Below are 21,659 nucleotides of genomic sequence, written 5' to 3'. Positions count from 1 at the left end.
AAAAAGTATTGCTCATAAATATCCCTGTCATTTCGCACAAAAGCAGGTAGTGTAGTCTCTATTTTCTGTAAAAATCTGATTTGTTGCACAATGATTTCCTTATACTAATAGAACATCGGCATCTCCTTTGCTGATGGATAGGAGGCATTGTGACTAGTCAGCAGACTAAATTGGGAAGTGTGGCAATCCACTGTAATACTTTCTGTGTATGACATTAAGTTAAACCATCAATATTCAAGAAGAAACCCACCACTAAAATGAAATAAATTTAGAGTTCGAGTGAAATAAAATCCTTTGCAATGTTTTGTTTACCCTCTTTTTCATATTTTGATCATAACAATTATATTTATATTTTAAATATTGACATTCCATTGATTTATTTTGATCTTGTACTGAAAATATTTACCTTCATGCATTCCTTGAGAGGAAGTCAATGATTATATGAAAACAAATTCATTGACAGTAATGTTTACCGTAGTATTATTAAGAGCATTTACTTAATCACTATAACGTGAGCCCAAATTAGCTTTTAGCTAAATATAACAATTGACATCTATGTTTAGCACACGTCCCATTCCATCACTTGCACAATTTCAGCCTTTGAGTGGCGACACAACACGCGCCGTAGACTGTCCACGCGCTCTAGCGCGAGCTGTAAGCAGAAGCTCTCGCGCTCCACTTTATGAATGGATGGGAGTGGCGCTGTAGTGTCAGTGTCAGTGTCGTCACGCTGTTAATAGGCGCTGGCGTTCGTCAGTGGACTTCACAGGACAGCAAGTGGACAACATATGACAGCAGCCAGAGCGAGACATTAGGGGCATTAGGGGCAAAAGGCGACTGGAGGCGAAACGGTGAGCGCGCGACTGTGACAGAGGGGCAGTTCACACATGCTACAGGGTGGGAGGATGGGATAGGGTAGACAAAGGAATAGCAGGCACGTAGTTTAATTGGCCGCTCGTAGACTAGGCTACTTGGACACGTTTACGGACTGAATAATAAAAAGTTTCATTCTTTGTTATCACGCTGATTGCCTCTCACACGATTCACTTCGACTTCTTGATTCGCGGGATCCATTTTTTACTCCAAAACCACCTGAGAGTGCTGCTTTTTTCCGTCATTTTTTGTGTTTGTGTGTGTGTGTTTATGGTATACTTTGGTATGACTGGATATCCCGAAATGCATTCCTACAGAGTTGTGGCAAAGTAGAGATATAATTGTACGAATCTCTTTTCAAAGGCGTGACATAATAAAAAGGGCGAGACAGAAAAAACTCGCATCAGCACCACGCGAGCACACTTCGCCTGTCTGTCTGGGAGAGACTCCGAACCGAAGAACCTTCGTTACAGGATCTCAGAACTGTTGGTCTGCATTTACTGTCCCTCCCAAGAGTTTTTGGGCTGTTCCAGCTCAATGACTAACTCCCTTTTCTTTTATCTTGGAAGAAGGACACAAAACTGTATGGTTTAGTAGAAGGCAGTGAGCACTTTACTGACGCGCGTACCCGAAAGATTCACGAGGCGAAATCACATTAAAGGTAAGTTGGTTTTTAATTTTGTTACAAACACAAAACTTTTTTGATTAATATGACATTTAGCCTAGTGTTTTGTCGCCTGTACTGTTTAGTGTGATCCACATTTTTAGCCCATATGTGCATTATTTTGCAGGACAGATTTTTTATTTTTTTCCTCAGGTTTTAAAATGTAATTTCATCTTGTCGTGATTGATGCCAATATGAAGATGACAACTGACAAGACTCACATTAGTTCGCTTTGAAACATTGCAACCTATTACAATTGTTCTAAAATTAACTTAAATTGTTGCCTTCAATTTTCAAATGAAAAATCAAAGTGGTGCCAACAAGTGACAACCTGCAGTGGTGTTCATAGCACTTTTTCAACCACTTGAAACAACGATAAAGAAAATTGAGTTGAATTCCAAAAAACACAGAAAAATGTTATTGACAAATTATGACAAGTTAATGATCGGAAGCAAAGAAGCTGTACATATAACGATGAAATCCCTTTTACAGTTTTAAAAGCACGACCATAAGTGAAGTAGACCTACATTTGTGTTTTATATATATATATATATATATATATATATATATATATATATATATATATTTTATGTGTGATTTCTTCGCGAGTTTACTGTGAGTGTGAGGTTGTTAATCTGAGGTTGTGATACTAGGGCTGTGTCTTAAAACTGCTCAGATGACTGACCATTTTCCCTAGGCGCGTTCTGGTCAAAAAGCATTGCAATGAATGCTGCTAAATAGGCAGCTCAATAAGTTTTGAGATACAGCCAGTGCTTTGTAAACAGACACCAGGTCTGTGAGTCACTCCTGTAATATGGGTTCAGGATTCAAGTAGGGGTCCCTAATATTCAAGGGGGTAAGTGGGTCGTGACATATAGTGACAGCCCAACTATATCTAATTTAGATTGTTTAACAATCTGTTGAACATTATAAAGTAGTTAATGTTTTTTAAATCACAGTTAATGTAAAAAGTCCATGAGTTAGATAAGAGTCCGGCTATAGAAGCCATTGGCACTGTAAAGGTTGAAAACTCCTCAGCTAGAGGAACACGTAATGGACATTTACAATTACAGAAATCTCAGTCCTTCTCTTCCGAATGGATGTACGTGGCACTTTTATATTTATATTACTTCCACATTTCTCCACATAGATTTTGAAGATTTCGCACAGCTGAGTAAACACTGACTGTCCGGTCATAAACCACACCGCATCCTCACTTCTGTATTAATAATGAATGCATGATAATAACTAATAATGATATTTATTGTGGGAAACATTCATTAAATATATTTACATTTCAAATGATACAAGACCAGCTACAGAAGGAAATTCTATGTCATTGCACTTTGATTTGTGAATTAATAACTTGTTATGCTACTATGCATATCTAAGATTGAGTTAATGTAAATATTTAAAGTTAACTTGCCATGGCAAATGTTTAAGCTCAGATTCATATCTGTAGGTTTGAGGCTGATCATGTTGTTTGGACAATACAAACTTGACACACATTGAAAACAGTAACTACATGATTACTGGCAGTTAAAGACCGTTAAGGGTACAATTGCATATTTTCCCAACCGTTTGTTATCTGTCATGGAACTAAAACCATTGTTTTTTGGGTGAGGCAGATTGTGGAATATGTTACCGCCCTTTCTTTCTTTCTTTCTTTCTTTCTTTCTTTCTTTCTTTCTTTCTTTCTTTCTTTCTTTCTTTCTTTCTTTCTTTCTTTCTTTCTTTCTTTCTTTCTTTCTTTCTTTCTTTCTTTCTTTCTTTATCTACTTCATCTCCAAGAGATTGTTGTTGGTGACTTGAGCTTTCCAGCAAGCTTGCACTCCAAACATTCCAGGCCTCTCGAGCACCGAGGAGCTGGCCAGCTCCACACAGCTGGGAACTATATAAGACCCGGGGCCAGTGTATTGAGCAACATCTTTAACTTGGTCTTGCACTCCCTATGGCCTGATACAAGAAGGGGGAGGGGGGCGTTCCACATTCCACTTTCTGTACTGGGGCAAAGCACCATCCAGATCCCAGGAATACATAGAAAGGTATAAATTCCAGTGTGCAGATAGATGGATATGTCACAACACTTCACAGGATGAGTAAAGCATGCACACGGCATACATGGGATTCTGAATGCTGAATGCACAAATGACATTACACAGACAAGTGCTGTTCATTCCTGAACTCTGCACACATGCATATACAAACATGGGGGTAAACAAACATGCATCATTTCCCCAAAGCACATGATGTCCGTCTGTGCTGGACCAATGCAGTTTAGAGAGACGGTCAATACAGTGTTCTGTCTCCCTCTGCGTTTTTGGCTGCTCTCGCAGTTGTTTTTTGAAAGGGGAGAGTCCGTGTGCAAAGAAAGTTGAGGCCAGGACAGCGGGCCGATAGCAAGAGAAAAGAGTGGGAGAGGGAACTGGAGGAGAAAGAAGAGAGTAGATCCTTGGAAAGACTTTGCAAGGGGTTGCGGGGGAAAGGATCGTGACTGAATAAGGCACAGCTGCATACTAAAAGACAAAAAGAACATTTGAAAAGGAGAGCGAGAATGAAAGATAGTTACAGCAAAACAGCTCCTTTTATGTCTTATAACAGCAATTACGAGACAGTATGGGAGGTAGGAAGAGGAGGAATATTAGAAAAACAAACTGTAAGCTTTAGTAATGCAGTGAGAATGAGTGGAGAGTAAGTGGACTTTTTGAATAGTTTCGAATAGACTTTTGACTTGCGGTAGTCTGGTCCTTATTGCACCCTATTCTGGCCAAGAACACACTTAAGCCCCTTTCACACAGAGATTCCGGAAAATACAGGGATAATGTGTCCCGGGATTTGTCCCGGGATCGTTTGATTTTGGTTCATTCACCCTGCCAGTGATTTTCAGGAATCTGTGAGTGCGTTCACACACATCCCGTAAAGATCCTGTAAAGAATCGTGACGTCAGGATGTGATAACTCCTGTCAGATGTCAGTTCTGCTGATAACTCCTCTTCCTCATTTCAAGGCGAAGACGAGTCCATACTCCCCAGTAGCGCCACTGGCTTTGCCGAGTGGCTCGTTCCCCATATGCTGTAACATAGGTTGTAGAAAGGCACGCGCATGCATCACTACGACACACCCCTTACGGCATTGGTCCTGGCTTTTGTTCACACAGGGTGCGTTCCGGGACTGATCCCGGCAATGTTACTAGGTCCCCATCCCGGCATCAATCCCGGGACGTGTTTGCGTTCACACAGAAGGCTCTCTAGCAATTTTACGGCAATTTCCCGGGATCAACGCGTTGTTTGAAAAGGGCTTTAGACAGGAAGAGACCATCTGACCAATATTTACATTTTATGTGCAGGGTTATCTATATTTATGCATTTGGCTGACAATTTTATCCAAAGCAACTTACAACTTACACAGAAAATACTGTATATAGCAGAATAGCAGAAATATGAGTATAGACAGACACTGTCATCAAAATTGTTCTATCAAAGTTTTTTTTTTCCACATCTAAACTAAATTATGTTTTATTAACAAAGTTCGGGAGGAGCACGTTTAGATAATTAAACCTAATTAAACACATGTGGAGCACATTCAGAGAATCAAACCTAATCAGACACGAGTGGAGCACACTCTGTTAACCAACACAATCAACGAGTTAAGAGGTGTATACAGCAAACTTGCCTGCGTTCGTTGACAGTTTAACAGCATCCCTCCACCACCCCAGCGCCTCACTTCTAGTCCTAAATACTCTTACAACAACGGGGGAGTACTCTGGGTTCGGGCAAAAATTCAGAGCTCGGAGCCCTCCCCCGGACAGCACGCCAAATACGCATAATCTTTACTCTGTTTAATTGATGTAAGTGTTTACTCGTGAAGTACTGATTATGTCATAGACAAATATTAGCTTTGCTCATGTATCAAGTTTACTTGTTACTAAGGCCCCGTCCACACTACTGCGTTTTCGTTTAAAAACGGAGACCTTTTGCTACGTTTGCACCTCCCGTCCACACTAAAACGGCAAAAACGGAGACCCAAAACGGAGAAGTTTAGAAACGCTGCCGACCCGTTTTTCGTTTTGAATCTCCGGAGGGCGTCTTTAGTGTGGACGGGTCACCAAACGGAGGACTTTAGAAACGATGACGTAGAAGAGGCTCTCGCTCGGCTCTATGATTGGGTGTCATCAGTCATGGCGTATATCTTTGCTAGCAGCTGTTGTGCAAGTAAATTCTGCATTTTACACTGCTATAACTGCCTACATGCGCCGGAGGCAAGTTATTATTCGAGCGATCTGTGACAATTCCCGTGTGCAGCGGCGGTATCGACCGTACATGGAGCGTCGGTTTTGGGTTAACCCGGGAAGAACCAGCGCATGGTGGGATAATTTTATCAATGAAGTTGTGTTTACACCGGCACGCGCATGCCCAGTGTTGGTGAATGGTCACGTGATCCGCGTTTTCAGTCGTTTTGTGGACGGAGATCAATTCTAATACGCAGCTAAAACGCTGGTGTGGACGGAGAACGTATTCGTTTTAATTCTCCGTTTCTAAACTAAAACGCAGTAGTGTGGACGGGGCCTAAGTCCCGGTTTCACAGACAGAGCAGGGTTAGGCCTTAAGTTCAATTAGAGCATTTTAGTAGCTTTATAAACGTGCCTTAGAAAGAAAAACATTACTGAAGTGGCAGTGACATATTTTAAGATATGTCAGTGCAAGTTGCTTTCAGTCAAAACAGCCCAAACATGCATTTTTGATGCATGTGGATGAGGGCAAGTGTTAAGTAAAACTTAACTGATACATGCTGTGTACTTGATGTGTACAACTGATACTTGATGAAGGTAGTGCCAGCCATTGTGACATGTTATTTTAGGCAGTGTCTTAGTCTTTTTTAAAACTTCTTTTTACTTTTGTTTCAAATGGATTGATACAGAAGCCTATTATCCATTCATTACAATCCTGGAAGCACTCCTAATAAGAGATGCACTCCTGACAGTTTATATATTTATTTAAAAAAGTATAATTATAATGATTTTAAATATAAATAAAAAAATAAAAAAAATATTTATTTATCTCCAGAACCATTTCTCTCTGCTTTGGCCAAAAACTCGGCTCAGATATCTCTCTGCTTTGTTTGTGAAACCTTCAGTGGCGTAAGCATGTTTTGTGCACACAGACACACGCAGTCCATGTGACAGTGCTGAGAGACGTGAGGACAGGCAGGTGTTATGCAGGAATTGCTCAGTGATAAGGTCCTCACCCGGTCTCCTCCCTGTCCTAGTCCAGATTCCCTCTCCTACTCTCCGTCAGTTTGTTCATGTGTGTATGCTTCGAGTTCAATGGAGACTGCAGATAGGGTTGCACATTGCACAACTATTGACACACTTTCGGGGAGCATGAACTCAGTCACCCAAGACTGCTTGTCTCTACAGGAGTCATTGCCTCCTGAAGTTATAAGTTATTCACGACAGCATTAGTTTAAATTTGACTAAGTTTGTATTTTTTTACCCTTTCACATATAAAAAGTAAACTTCAAGTTCATTTTACTAAGTACTGTATACTTAAGTAAAGGTCAAGTATATTTATGTATACTTCATGTAGTAAGTATTAGCTTCGGTTATATAATAATAATTAAGGCGTATAATAATTTGGGTAAATGGGTAAGCTAGATTTATGCCTATTTTTTCACATCTTCATGGACACCACAATGATTTCCCTTGTGTGGTAATATTGTTCCTTGTAATTATGTATAGTTTGTGTGGAACTGCTGCATTTGTGTAGATGAGAGAAGCAAAGTGTATGCGCGTTGTGCACACGCTACATTATGGCCAAGCATGCGCCCTTAAAATAGCATCTGAATAACGCGCCACTGACTTTAGACTAGGTTTTTCCTGGTCTGTGGCGGAATTGTTTTCTGAAACTGCAAAATAGCACCAGGGAACGTTTGCGCCGGAACACGCCTCCTCTTTTCCCTGAACCTCCCCCCGGGAGCGCAAGTTCATTCTCTAATTTACAGACGTGCGTCTGTGGAGGGAAAAGTCCAATGTGCGTCGGGTGCAAAATAGGAATGATACATGCGTCGGAGTACAAAGTCAATTGCGCTAGGTGCAAGATAGGGCCCTATATGTGAAAAAGTATTTATTAGGCTACTCAATCAAAAAGAGTAAACACAACTAAAAGCCAAGTATAGAATACTTGATTATACTTTTAGTTATATCTTGATCAAAAGATTGAGTTGCCTACAAGTATAGGCCAAATATAAGACAAATATATACATAGACTTTTCTGTCAGTAGAAGTATACTTGAATGTAATTTAAGTATATTTCTGAGAAGTACTTAAAAAGTAGACTGAAAGTATACTTTCTTATTTTTAATTTAAAAGAAGTATACTAATAGCACACTTGAATAAACTTCTTTCTTGTGATGGTATGTAAAAGAAAAACCTTTGGGTGCATAATTCCTCCACCTCTTTTCTTTTTTAATACTAGATATCAAGGTCTGTTTTGTTTGCAGTATGTTTTATTTTTAAGTCAAATGATGTTAAATATTTTCTCCAGTTAATTTACCGGTTTATGTAATCTCTGGGTAATGTACTTCAGGTTTTGCTGCTCTGACAAAACATTTGATAGCTGTTGATTATATGTCATGTTTTGTTTTAATTTTTTTTCCGAAGCTCCAGACATTTCAAATGTCAATGAATACTTGAAAGAATGCTAGTTTAACATTTAAAAACCTAATCATCAAAATGTTCTGCTGTCAAAATAAAAGCAACATATCCACAGTGCAGATCCTGGCATTGAGAGTATCCAGGTGATTATATTATATATTGTCTCTGAGAAACACATACTAGCAGCAGTGTCTTACGCATGTTTAGTTTCTGAATGAATCAGTACTTTTGATTGAATTGGTTAAATGAATGACTCAGTGACTCACTCATAAAAAAAGTCACTTGTCGCCACCTATTGGTGTATATAACTGTTCAGATATATAACCATTATTTGTTATCGACAAACCATAGATTAATTGAATTATACAATAAAAATATTATTTTGAAGTTTAATTCTTGATCAAATGAATGATTTTAAAAAAATTGTATATTAACAGTGGAGTACATTTTATATAATATAGTACATTCAATTAAGTTTTGTTTTGTTTGATGGGTAGATAGGCCACGTCTTGCTCTTCCACAGAAGTACTTCCATGTAGTTGTTGTAACAGTTGCTAATGACAGTGTTGTATTTCCAGAAATGTATAAAATTTAAAAACCCTGTCAGCTAAATTTTTGTCATAGTTTTGCACAATCAGTATGATCCTTTTAGTGCAGCCTGTGTTCTATATGTGGTTTTGGACCTTTGTGCTCTGATTTACATGCAATCTGACAGATTGTATGCACAAATTCTGAGTGTAATCCATGTGTTTTGCAAGAATAATTGCACAAAAGTAACATGTGAGCATAGATTTGATGCACCCATATTTAAATGAGGCCCTCTGCATGTGGTAATTGTGTGTATGTGTGTATGTGTGTGGCCTGGTAAACCCTACATTGCACAAAGATGGCAGTATCCGAAATCCTTGTCCTTGTGGGAAAATTGTTTGGTCCCCATGAGGAAAACAGTTTATAAATCATACTAAGTAATGTTTCTTTTTTTTTTTTTTTTATGCAGAAAGTTTTGTGTGATGGGTAGGTTTAGGGGTAGGGTTAGTACAGTTCGTACAGTAAAAAATTCATTATGTCTATAGAAAGTCCCCCAAAAAACAGGAAAACACAACGTGTGTGTGTTTGTTACAGACTGCTTGCATGTTAACAGACACACAGTTTTAAACATTTTTGACTTTCCAGACCCAGAGTAAACACCAGTCTGATCCAGTCAGTGCACCATAGTTTTATATTCATCAAATCACATAACATTTGCTTTTGGATCAAGACACTGTGGCTTCAGTAAATGACCATGTTTCCTTGACTGTTTGAGTTTACATATCTCGCATAACTACCTGAGCCCAAAAGTTACAGCAGTGCAAAAATGTTGTTACTCATTTAAAAAAGTTTTCATAAGGCTCTCTTGAATAGGGGTGGGATTAATTAAATGAGAATGAAGCCACCCTTTTTGCACTGTGCGCTGTGTGTGTACTGTACTATATCGACGTGTATGTTTGTGTGTGAGAGTGCAAATCTGAAATCTAAAAACCCAGTTATCATGACATCTCCATCTTGTTTGACATTCTTTATTTTACAGCGGACATACCTCATTTTGTGATGAGATTACAATGCAGTTTCTGATTTACAGAGTGCAGGAAGACACACACATGCACACAGTGTAAAATATAGAAACACATTAACTTTAAAATCATTTGCTCTTTGTAGAGTAGATGCAAAGCAACCTGACCCGATGTCCCGGCAGTGCCTGAAAACCACATTCCAAAATAGCACACCCAACTTGATCTGTGATCCCATAAAAAGCACATATACAGTAGTAGTAAGCCAACACACACAATGAATCATGAGGAAAACCCTGTTGAGCAGGGAGTGGCTGGTGTGGCATTCTATGCTGAACACCCACAACAGCTTCTGCTGTAGTTCCTCTCTAGAAGCACAAAACATAAGGGCTGACAATGCAGCTCACTGTATGACCGTCATCCAACACATAATAGATTGCTTTATTTGTTTCAAATGAAGTTTTCTGTATCTCACATGTACAAATGTATGAAAGTCATTGCATGATCTAACAATATCAAACCTTGTGGCATAATGCACAAGCTTTTCATGCAATACATTTAACAAAAAGAAGGCTGTTTTAAATGATAAAACAATATATTTTTTTAAGTGTGACTTGACTTTAGGTTCCAAATAGTGTTTTGAGGCCACTGTATATTTGCAAGAGTGGACAGTACTTGAGTAATTGTTCTGTAATTGTAATAGGGAGTGTTCAGGAATCCTGTTTACTATCAACAGTTTTTTTTGTGTGCAATTCCATGTTTCTAGTGGCACAGACATTACATATTTGAACTTTTACTCAATTGCATTTCCAGGGGGGTGAAAATATACCCTTTACTCCTTGAAATTTTATTTTTTTAGACATATTCTGCCAGGGTTTTTTTTATGACTAAAAAGTCTATTCAAGGTTAAATACAATGTGCATCAAAGTTACTTTAATGAGACAGTCTCCTCTGTTCCTTGAACGCATGAGTAAATTTCTAAAGACAAACCTTAATATGTATTTTTAATACTTAATAAATGTGGATACTTTTGAACACTCATAATACATTATGAATTAAACATTTTTACACAGTACCAATAAAGCAGGTACAGTTTGTCTGCACTCTTTTGACCCCTGGCAAGTGCTGATGTGACAGGCACAGAAATAACACCAATATATATTTTTCCAGTGCTTTTTGGAGACGTTGTTTTAAGTGTTCAGCAGGGTGCCAGACAGTCAATTTGTTGTGTGTGCATGTGTTTGTGTCCATATTCAATGAGTGTTTGTCTTTGATTGTGTTCTGTGTGCATAGCAGTTCCTCTTTATTTGGTAAAAAAAATTCTATTTGTGGGCCTAATTTGAACTTTTTACCCTTCCAATCCCAGTTCTAAACAGTCTATGGAAATACATTCCAAAGTGATTACATTGACCTGTTTTCTCTGAAAACCCTTCGCCCAAAACAGAGAGAGAGAGAAATGAGGAGTGACTGAGAAAATGTGAGACTATGAAACAAAATCACAGCAGCATATTGGCCTTCGGTTTGTTTCCAGCAGGTTCAGCTCCTATAGCAGAACAGCAGTGCAGTGTACTTCCTCATTCCCCCGGCGGTGGACAGCAGGTTCCGATTTGGCCTGTGGTGCTTCAGAGATGTTTGTTTTGGCATGTTAACATTAAATTAGCCTGCTTTTTTTCTCCTGGACCCTGTGACATTTTTTAATGTCACGTTATAGCTACTATTTTTCCATTTGCTTGGAATACAAGATACTTTCCACTAGGTGTGCTTTATAATTACTTTTTGTGAATTCATATTTTATGTACACTGGCATGCACCTGTAAACACCATGTGCCAATTTAATTATTATTATTTTTAATTTTTAATTTTATTTCTTAACTGCATGAATTTCCATGCTGGTTATTGCTGGTTTCGAACTGATCTAGCTGGTGGACTGACACAGCTGATGAGTAGCAGCGTTTCCATTACCCTTCAAATTGCGCAAACTGAAAATGCGAATTGAAAATACACCCAATGGAAACACGTCAATTTCGCGAAAACTCCCATATATATCGCAAAAAAAAAGGTTTTACACTCGCATAGGGTGGTTTTTCAGGCAATTCGAAAAAGGTATATTTACCAAACCTGCAATGGTTTTTGCGCATTTACAGGTCACCTGACGTAGATGGCGCAGTATGTTTGGACAGAAGACAAGACAGAGTTCTTCATTAAACTCAAAAGTAGTATGGGAATACTGGATTCTAAACAACAAAGAAATGCCACAATATATCAATCACTTGAAGCAGATGGAGAGGGAGAAACACCTCATATGTGCTGCTCCCAAATATAAGGGTCTTTCCTTGCCATTAATGCTTGGATAATACGCCTATGTCTCCCTTCGATTAAAAATAATGGCTGGTGCGGTGGCTGAGATATACGTAAACCTACCAACATCCATTGGCAACATTTTTGGAATGACTTATCGCAAGAGAAAAAAATGACGTTTTAGTCTCATAACATCGGTTAATGGAAATGCCGTCATTTCGCAATCGTTTTTTTTATCGACATTTAGAAAATATCGCAAAAGTTTAGCTCAAATCTGTAATGGAAACTGGTTACCCAAGGTTGACTTGCTGGTTAAAGGAACAATATGTAAGATTTTTTAATTAAAATATCCAAAACCCACTTTCACAGGGTTATATATTTAGTGTAGGCCTAATTGTGTACTTACATTATCCTAAATGTTTCCAAGAATTTGTAAATTCAGAGAAATTCACAATTTTAAATAGTGCCTGTCTCTTGTCGCCTGTCAATGACGTAATATCTGCGTTTCCACTTGTACTGCCATAGTAACCATGGCAACAGACGTGGACAAATGTGTAACGTCTAGCGACACGCTGTTGTTGTTTCGTTCAAACATTATGGACCATGGCAAGCAGACTTTGGGACAAAAGGAGAAATAAAATGAGGATCAATATCAGCGTGGCATTTTCGAGACGCCGCTCTTGCATGTGCTATTAGACAGGTGAGCCAATGTACATAATGAATCAATGTTATATAGTTCAACATGATGAAATATTAGAATATCAACAGTATGATATTCTAATATTGATCTAGCTTACTGCTAGTCTCATACAGCCAACAAACTAACACATAGAATAACATTATAACTTTCAAAACAATGCAGTTTAGTGTAGACCAAGTGAAACAGTGCTGTGTTACCTCACAATTTTAATTTGTCAAACTGACTGGCACGTAATCCGAACTTGCAAAACTATAGCACGTAAAATATTATGGACAATATAAACGTGCCTGCAGGTTGATGTGGCTATTTTACGTTGTTCAGAGTCAAGCAGAAAATGTCCATACAGAAAACATAAAGATAAATAGCCAACCAGCGCTGCCATCAGTGTAATACTCGGATTTGTGGGTCTTGAGGAATCCGTGCTTGCCGAGTATTACGCGTGGGTTCCTGGATATTTTCTGTATCTGTTGTGGCCACTGGATAGAGGAGTCAGACCAAGACTTCTGTGCTCAGAACTCAGTGTTTATTTCGACATTCCTTTAACTGTGACTCTTCCTCGTTCCACCCAATTACATCGTGCATTTCCTTCTCCCCATCTCTCTTTGTCTCTCCCCCTTCCCGTTTTCCCTTACGCTCGTGATATCTTGCGTAAAATCTAACTTTATTTATACCTTCCCATTTCAATTCATACAGTAGTAATTCCGCTCTTGTGGGTAGTTCGGTAGAATGAAATGTCCTCATTCCTTTATATCCCCCGGGATTCATGTGTGGCGCTGATATCTGTCTGTCATTAGCAATCGCGCCCTGCTTCATTCCAAAGTCATGTTAAAAAAACATGAATGTTTTCACTTATCCATAAATATTATTTCCCCATAAACATTATTAGATCAATCGGCATGACGACAAGTTCCATGATTTCACGCTCATCAATCTAAGCCTTTGTTATTGTTTTGAAGAGGTTAGCTACCCCTAACGGCGGAAAAATACATATTGTACCTTTAAGCTAGATATTTACTCCAAAGGATTCAAAGGAAAGTTTTACCATTAGATGTTCCTCTGTCTCTATTCATTTAAAGTAGTAAAATAAATATTCTTGGCAAACACAGCCCTGGAGTGTATCCACACCCAGGTGTGATGGTCAGTATAGTCTCGTCCAGAGGATAAGAACATTGCAGCATAATAGATAAAATAGCAGCACTGAGTAACTTCATTCCGCAGATCAGAACAAAGATTGATGGGCTAAACGAATAATTCATGTGGTTGATTATTTGCACACACAAAAAAGTTCATTTTAATGTCTTTTCCTATACAGCAAGTGTTCATCCCCTTAACCCTGTGGGTAGAAACTAAATAAAATGGTTTGTCTGTCTATGAATGCTGCTTTTGTCTTCAAATGAATGTAATTCCAGAGAAGCAGTACTTTGACTTCAGGCTAATCACACAGTTCTTTGAGTTCAACTGGTAATGATGTCATTGACAGACATGATATGAGGCTAAAGGGAAAAAAGGTCCTGAAAACTAGACTTGATATTCCTTTCATTATCTTTTGTGACAGGTTAAGTGTCATTTTTCAAAAATGGGACGTCTGGGTCATATCTGAGTCATAACGGTCATTATAGTCCCAAATTCCAAGCTATATATGCAAAATTATATTACTCAGTTAATTTAAGCCGAAGTTTGGTAATCTTGAAAGGAACTTGTGCCGTACTGCACTTGGCCCCGATGTAGCTCTGTGATTAAACAGCTGAGTAAAGGCTTAATTTGGTTAGCCTCTTCATTTGAGCCGGTTCTGCTTAAAGATGTTCACATTTAATACATGGCACATCCTGCTAAGAGTGGCAACGCTTCTGTTTCCTATTCTACTATAAGATTAGATGTCTTGCTAATAGTAAAGATATGAACTATACGCAGCAGGGGTGGGGGAATCAGAATCACATCTGACTCAAGATGTCTCACCCATTATGGGCCTATAAGCAGATAAGGCCTATAGTTGCTCAGAGTGCTTGTTAAAGCATTTATCATGTGGGTAGATATTAATTGATTGCAGGAGAGCAGAAGTGTCTGTCAATGGCTTGAAGCGTCTGAAATACCCTTCCTAATGAGGCCTGGAGAGTTAGTCTTGACTGAAGTCTAGAGCATGGCTAAGCTCACTTCATCTTCATGTCACCGAACAATGCAGGGGAACCACCTTAAAGCTATCTTACTCTCTCCACTGTCATCTCTTCAAGCCTGTTGATTGGAATAGGATGGAGGAGTTTAGCTGACGTCACGCAAACAACAGCACTGCATTCTCTTGAGCGCTGGGTGGAAGAGTTGTGTTTGGCAGGTGGTTTTGCCATTGGACGTGTCAGATGAGTGTCTGCCTCCACTTGAGACTCGCTGACTTGGGGATTGTGTTTGTAATATGGCTGGGTATCCATACAGATGTCTCAATTCAATTCATTAGGGTACATTTGATTTATAATTTCATTCTGCTTACATATGAAATAAATTCTCTCTTTGATAAAGCTGAACATTTTACAGTGTTTCAGAATGATTTAAGTGGCAATTTGTATGTTGAACTGTTCATTGACAACTAGTTCATGAGAGTTGATTGGGTCACGCTGTATGTTTTTGATTCACTAAAAGAACCAGCTCATAAGAGTTGTTTGTTAATGTATCGGGCCACACTGGTCACCCTTTATGTTTTTGATTCACTAAAAAGAACTAGCTAGTGAGAGACGTTTGGTAATGAATCGGGTCACATTGGTCACCCTGTATGTTTTTGATTTACTAAAAACAACCAGCTCATAAGAGTAATTTGTCAATCAGACTACGTTTTTGCAGCAAGCTCAGTAGATATTTTGTGCAGTTATTTTGCAGTACACATCACATTAGTGGACCTGTGCAAGGTTTCTGAAATAAACACAATATACTTGAAACCTATAACTGAATCACTCAAATATCTGTAACACAGACTGAATATCACTGGATATTGCTTTATTAACAAACACTACTTTATTAACAAACAATGTGCCCATGTTACAAGCAAATATTAATATACATTTTGTCCCCCCCCCATTATGTATGAGAATGCATTTTTTAAATACTTTGGAAGAAAGTTGACACCTAGTGTGCTGTACATAAATCAGAACAGTAAGTAGGTCACATGTAGCACACTGACAGCTGGCCTGAACTCACAGTGTTAACATACTTGGAGAGCTTAAAATTGTGGGTTGATAAGACAGTGTGGCCTGTCTCAATGTTGTGGAGATAAAGTCTGTCTCACATTCTCCCCTCTTTACCCCCCTCAGTCATACCCTTGTCCCTTGCCTGTCTTTTGTCTATGGAGAGATTCCATGCAGCTTTTTGACATGATAAACAAGAGTGGATGTTGCCAAAGAATTAATAAATAGTTCACAAACATACACACACAGATACAAACATGGATGCAGATAAACATGAGCCTGCGGTGGGTGGAGAAGTCCTGTATATGTCACCAGAGAGAAGCCTGTCATTTTCACCGGATGATATAGTCATGAATCAGCAGTGAAAGTAAAGTTTGAATGATGAACTCAGCAGAAAATACGTTGGCACAAACATTTTCTAAATCTTACTGGATCAATTTCTGATTGATTTCAGTCATTTATACACTTTGGGGTTTTGGTTATGTGTATATTATAATTAATTTGAATATAAATGTGACTCCCCTCCTTATGTGCATAAGATCATGATGATCATGTTTGTAGCTACAGACTCACAATTTTATAATTAATGGCTATTAATGGCTATTAGAAAAGATCAATATAGAAACCCAGAAATTATTTTATTTTCTGTGTATCTACACTAATTGCCATTTTCTTTCATTTTATCTTCATTGTTTTCCTAAGGGTTATCTTTGTTTGGATGTTCTGCACACAGCCTCACAAGCTTCTCACATGGGCAACACCATGCCACTGTTTGTGTACTGATACCAGAAAACCTCCCTCTGTTCTCAGAATGTAAATCTCATCTTTTTCCTTCACGTTATGCACTTAAGGACTTGTTTGGTGACTTTGTGTCCATGGCGCTAAATCGTATCCCTTCTTTAACACAAACTATTAGTACCCATGACGGGGTGTGCCTCATTCAGTTCACTGTTCCTAGTCAAGTTAACAGTTTGTCCGCTGCAATTGATGTACTGATGTAGTCCTATGACTTCCTGTTTATGCTTTTTTTTTGTGTGTGTGTAGCTCAACTTCATTGCATTTATGCTTCTTAAAAAGATTCCCCATTGTATAACAGGTCTGACCTACTTTGCCTAGTCTGAAGATGAATATGTTTGCACTTTGCAGTAAAATTATGATAGCTGTGTAAAACACAGTTTGTAAGTTTGCCACTTGCATGATCCGAGGATGCATCATGTTAGCAACTTTATGCCAAGTGAGAGTACATGTGAGTTTGTCTGATATGAATGTGAAAGATGTTTTTTTTAATGTGCATGTACAGTGAGTCTAAATGTGCGTGCTCATGACCTGCGGTTCACATCCAAAATCCACAATAACAAACCTAGCTCGACTCTGCAGGAGACACTTCATAATGTTTCCCAGGCTCACCCTTCATCCACCCAGCCTAATTTAGGTTTCTGCCCTCCATTTCCTTTGCTTTGCACTGTCATAATGTCAGTATAAGAAGCCTGACTGTACATTATAGGCTCAGACACTTTCACTAACCTCACCTCATTATACATCATTCCATGTAAACCCTTTCATAGACAAATCCCACAATTCCCACATGTTCATATAGCTCCGAGCTGCACATCTCTCAGTCTCTCACTCTCATTCTGGGTGCTCCAGAGAGGCCACAGGGGCATCATTTTCTCAGGGCCCACTGAGGCACTGGCACTGGCATGCCTGCTAGAGTCCAGCTGGGTCTAAGATGGATGGCAGAAAAGGCTGTATTGACTGAAGTGTGGGAACAGGGGCTGTATGTGCTTCACTAAAATCTGTGACTGACATCACTCTGGCAGGCTTTGTGCAATGACATCATGGTCAGACCCCATCCGCAGTCTAGATGTTTGAGAAAAGAGTTTTTTAAGTGCTCATTGTTTCAAAATTTAAATACTATAAAAATGGGAACACCATGGTGATGGGTGATATTTTCTGGGTGATGGGTCTTTCTCAGCACTTACTAGAGGTCTGTGTTGTGTTTTATACCAGTATTTATCACTAGAGGTCAGTATTACTTGCTGTGTCTGTTTAAGTATCACAGGAACAAATATCAACGAGTTTCCCTGTCACCATATTAAAATGTTATTTTCAAGAAATTTTTATTTTTTTAATGCCCCCTCCCCCAACAATAGTTCATGTTGTTGTACTTCTGTCTTTTTTAAGGAATCAAAAGTGAATTGATGAATAGCCTATGATGAATCGTTACTGCAGATTAATAAAAAATATTTTACATTTGCTGAGACCCCCTACACTATCCCAGATATCAAACGTACATAGCAGAGATTTGATGTGCGTGTTTTCATCTGAAAGACGTAGGCTTACTGCTCACCTGCAACGTCTATGAGATGTTTCATGTAAATGTTAAATAGACTTTTAGAAAATGTCTTTAAGATGCTTATACTCTATGTAGGCTAAAACTGACCTTTTAAAGACATTCATCAGATACACAGCAGAAGCTTTCCAGACAACAGGGGCCTGTGCAGGATTATTTCCTGCACAGAATAAATAGTCATTTATTTACAGTGCAGCTGTCACACTTATGTGGAAATGACTATTTTAATAATTAATACACATCTGAATACAGATCGTAATCTTGTTTTACCACGTAAACAGTTATCATTTACGAAAAAGAAGAGTGTATAAACACTGCAGTGTTCCTGACTGTCCTTCCTTCATCTGTCAGTATGACTGAAACCTGAAGTTACTCTACGCGTGGTATCGCAATAAAATAACGTCTGTATCGATTGAATATGCGCCTCTTAAGTCCAATGATTAAGTAATGTATGTATGACACTAGTTTTCAAACGCAACTACAATGTGTTCCGGGACTTGCTATGTAAAAACATAAACCGCTCCGCCTGTCAGGGCGTGTTTGAGTCTAAACAAATGACTGGTAGATTGTGGGTTAACGGGCCGAGAGTTCCAGACGGGGCGGGGCCATCGGCCACGATGGATTTGATTGGCTGCCAGTCACAGTGCCATGGATTCGGGGTGAGTTCAGTTTACGTGACGCTCGAGTAGGGGCGTGTCATTGGCGAAATCAGCTGTAGAAACAATAACACACCAACGACGCCCCAAAATGAGAGCTTATCTATAAATGTCAGTAATTTCAGGAGAAAGAGGCATCTTTGAGAGAGTGGGGGTAGATGTAGCGCACTTCATGGTTGAGGTTTTCCACTGCATTCTGCAAACTTGTTTCAAGGGATCTCTTTCAGTTCAGCAGAGAAAGCGAGTGTGAAGATGCTGCCTTTGTGTCAGCCGTGACACGCCAGCGAGTTGAACACAGACAGTCGAGAGTTTTTCAGAGACGTCTCAGTCATTTAAAGGTTTGATTTGATCTCCTGCACCCGGTTTAACGGGAGCTAGGGGGGAACCACGCGAGGACTGGCATGTGGGTCAATTCTGGAAGCGTCGGAAGGTAAGGTGAAGAAATTCAACTTTGTTACACCTCGCGACAATCATGCAGCATTTGCGGATTCTTAGTTACTGTTACATTTTTGCACTGAACGATGCATCAAAACTGACTAGTAAAAACACCACCGCCCATCCTTAACGCTTGATGTTGGAAACTTATGGCAAGCTGTTTTAACAAATAAGTCATTCATTCATTCATTCATTCAACCTGCGTATTTTATTACTGACTAGGATCTATTTAGTTTGTCACTCTTACATTACCATTTCCACTCTGTGGTTCACATCAGCTGTTCACTGTTTACTAGTTACCATTTTATTATGTATTCACCAGGTTTATGATAGATATCCCATTTTTATCAGTAACATTCTCTATATCACTAGATACAGTTGCTGTTTTATAATTAATAGAATTGCTACTTTATAGTTCAATGAAAATTCTTACACCGTGACCACATGACGTGCCGCGTGACCAATGTAAATCCATTTGTCCTTAAATGATCCAATAGTAATCGGATTCGGACTGAAAAGCCATCATGTAAACAACTTAATCGACCCGATTGAGCTCAATCTGAATGAAATTTCGATCGGATTGAAAGGGTCGGTTTTTTCCTTTTCTAATCAGATCCGAGAGAACGTAAACACTTGATTGGATTGAAAACTGAAACTGGAAAGTATTGCGCATGTGCAATGACATGTGACGCACGAAACTAGCTGCAGTTGTTGTGAAATAAAATGTCATAAATTACTTGTGTTATTCTAAAATTCTCCTACCACTCATCTTCCGTTAAGTGGAGTAGAACAACATCCCATCAATCCTCACTACATACTCTCATCCACAGACACTTTATTTTGGGCTCAGGAAGGGTGTTTTTAACTGTTTGATAACTATAAGCAGCATGGCAGACCGGTTCATGTACTACTGGTCTCCAAATCAGGACCTGAAATTGAAAAATAAACAGTGGAAAACTGTTTCATGCAGTGTGCGCATGTCAAATAATATATTCTGATTGGAAGCTTGTGACATAGAAACGCGCACATCAACCCGATCACTTTATTTATCGTTCGTTTAAACACTACGTTCAGATTCATCAATCGGAATGAAATAGAATGGGGCATCAGTTTACTGCTTTGGATTTGTCATCATTTGTCAATATTGGCAGTGACTAGTAGCAAAGGAATACGTACTAATTAAATATATGCTTGTTGGTATAATTATTAGTATATAGTGAATAAGTACAACTATATAATAAACAGTTACTAATAAAATGTAATTTTTTTTCTTTCTGCTCGATTAAGTACCAGTAGCATAACAATAGTTAGGCTAGTCTTAAAGAATAAATGGCTTGCCATAGGAAGTGTGTCTTTGTATCGCGTTGCGGCAGCTGAAACACTCTCCACCTTTTTCACTTTGGCCAGTTGCTATGCATCTTCTCAGTCTTCATAGTACCGTGTTTTATGTGTGTATGTATTCATTTTCCACAGCACACTCTGATTCGGTGGCGAGCATGGGCTTGGCTCACCTTTTCTCACCTATCTTTTTCTTTCTCTGTCTTAAATGAAATCACATTTAATTCACTAGAATTCTGTTTCATCTTGAAGCGAGAAATCCTCTTACTGAGAGAATTCACTACTGGTTTATATTTCTCAATGAAGCACATTCTGAATGGGGTGCTGAATTAGGGCTTCATACAATTATGAATGGGGGTTTGTCAATGGCCGCCCCTACATACTTTTACACTATACTTTTACACCTGATCTAATCACAAGAAAATATGTTGAGCATTTGAATTCTCTGAAAATCCACCATGATGTTTTTTTTTTTGTTTTTTTTTTTGTGGCTTTGCATGCATGAGCCAAGTTCTCCCGCTAATGCTATTGTGAGATCTTACTGACTCTTTGTCCATTATAATCCAGGGACAAAGTGAAGTGTTTTAGTCCTTTGCTGATTCAGCAATCATTATTTTATGATGTGATTGTTAGGCTATATTATTCAAGCAATGCTTGTCAGCAATAAACTGCTGCTTCACACTCATTACAAACTGCAGTTAACATCATGCTCTGTCATGCTGTTCAGAAATTGATAGCACAAGTGTGTTCTTTCGCTTTTTGTATGCTCACCTTATCTGACAATATTTTATCAGAATGACAAGTGCTGATAATCATAAAACAAATGCAAATTGTTGTGCGATCATCCATACCAAAAATGCTCTCAGATAAGCCAATCCTATCAGCGCTATTTGAATACATTCGCTTTAGCTGGTCCATTGAGAGCTGAAGTCTGGGGACTCTACCTTTCCTTTTTTTTTTTCATGGGCTGACTTTAA

The 21,659-nt window shown here is 38.7% G+C and overlaps 1 protein-coding gene and 1 long non-coding RNA gene across 6 annotated transcripts in view; one reads left to right on the top strand and one right to left on the bottom strand.

Annotated features, from left to right (window-relative positions):
• The first annotated feature begins 726 nt into the window (after positions 1-726).
• Positions 727-21,659, top strand: part of rhobtb4 (Rho related BTB domain containing 4) — a 57,018-nt gene continuing 36,085 nt past the window's right edge. The window contains exons 1-2 of one of the 5 annotated variants that reach the window (XM_082169333.1): positions 727-851; positions 1,237-1,534. Coding sequence is in view for 1 of the 5 variants with exons in the window: in XM_082169332.1 (XP_082025458.1) it covers positions 19,311-19,339 (29 nt within the window). In the remaining 4 variants the exon portion in view is untranslated. Of the gene's footprint in view, positions 1,535-18,929; positions 19,345-21,659 lie in introns of those variants that run through there. The other 4 variants (XM_082169335.1, XM_082169334.1, XM_082169336.1 and 1 more) reach the window with 4 other exon arrangements.
• LOC309498574 lies at positions 2,123-5,463 on the bottom strand. The gene is made up of 2 exons (XR_014205990.1): positions 4,635-5,463; positions 2,123-4,494 (listed from the first exon to the last, which is right to left on the bottom strand). It is a non-coding gene; the product is annotated as an uncharacterized lncRNA (long non-coding RNA).

The sequence above is a fragment of the Leuciscus leuciscus genome (assembly GCF_965113295.1).
Source record: "Leuciscus leuciscus genome assembly, chromosome: 5".
NCBI classification, from domain to species: domain Eukaryota; kingdom Metazoa; phylum Chordata; class Actinopteri; order Cypriniformes; family Leuciscidae; genus Leuciscus; species Leuciscus leuciscus.
This window is presented reverse-complemented; position numbering and strand designations above follow the sequence as displayed.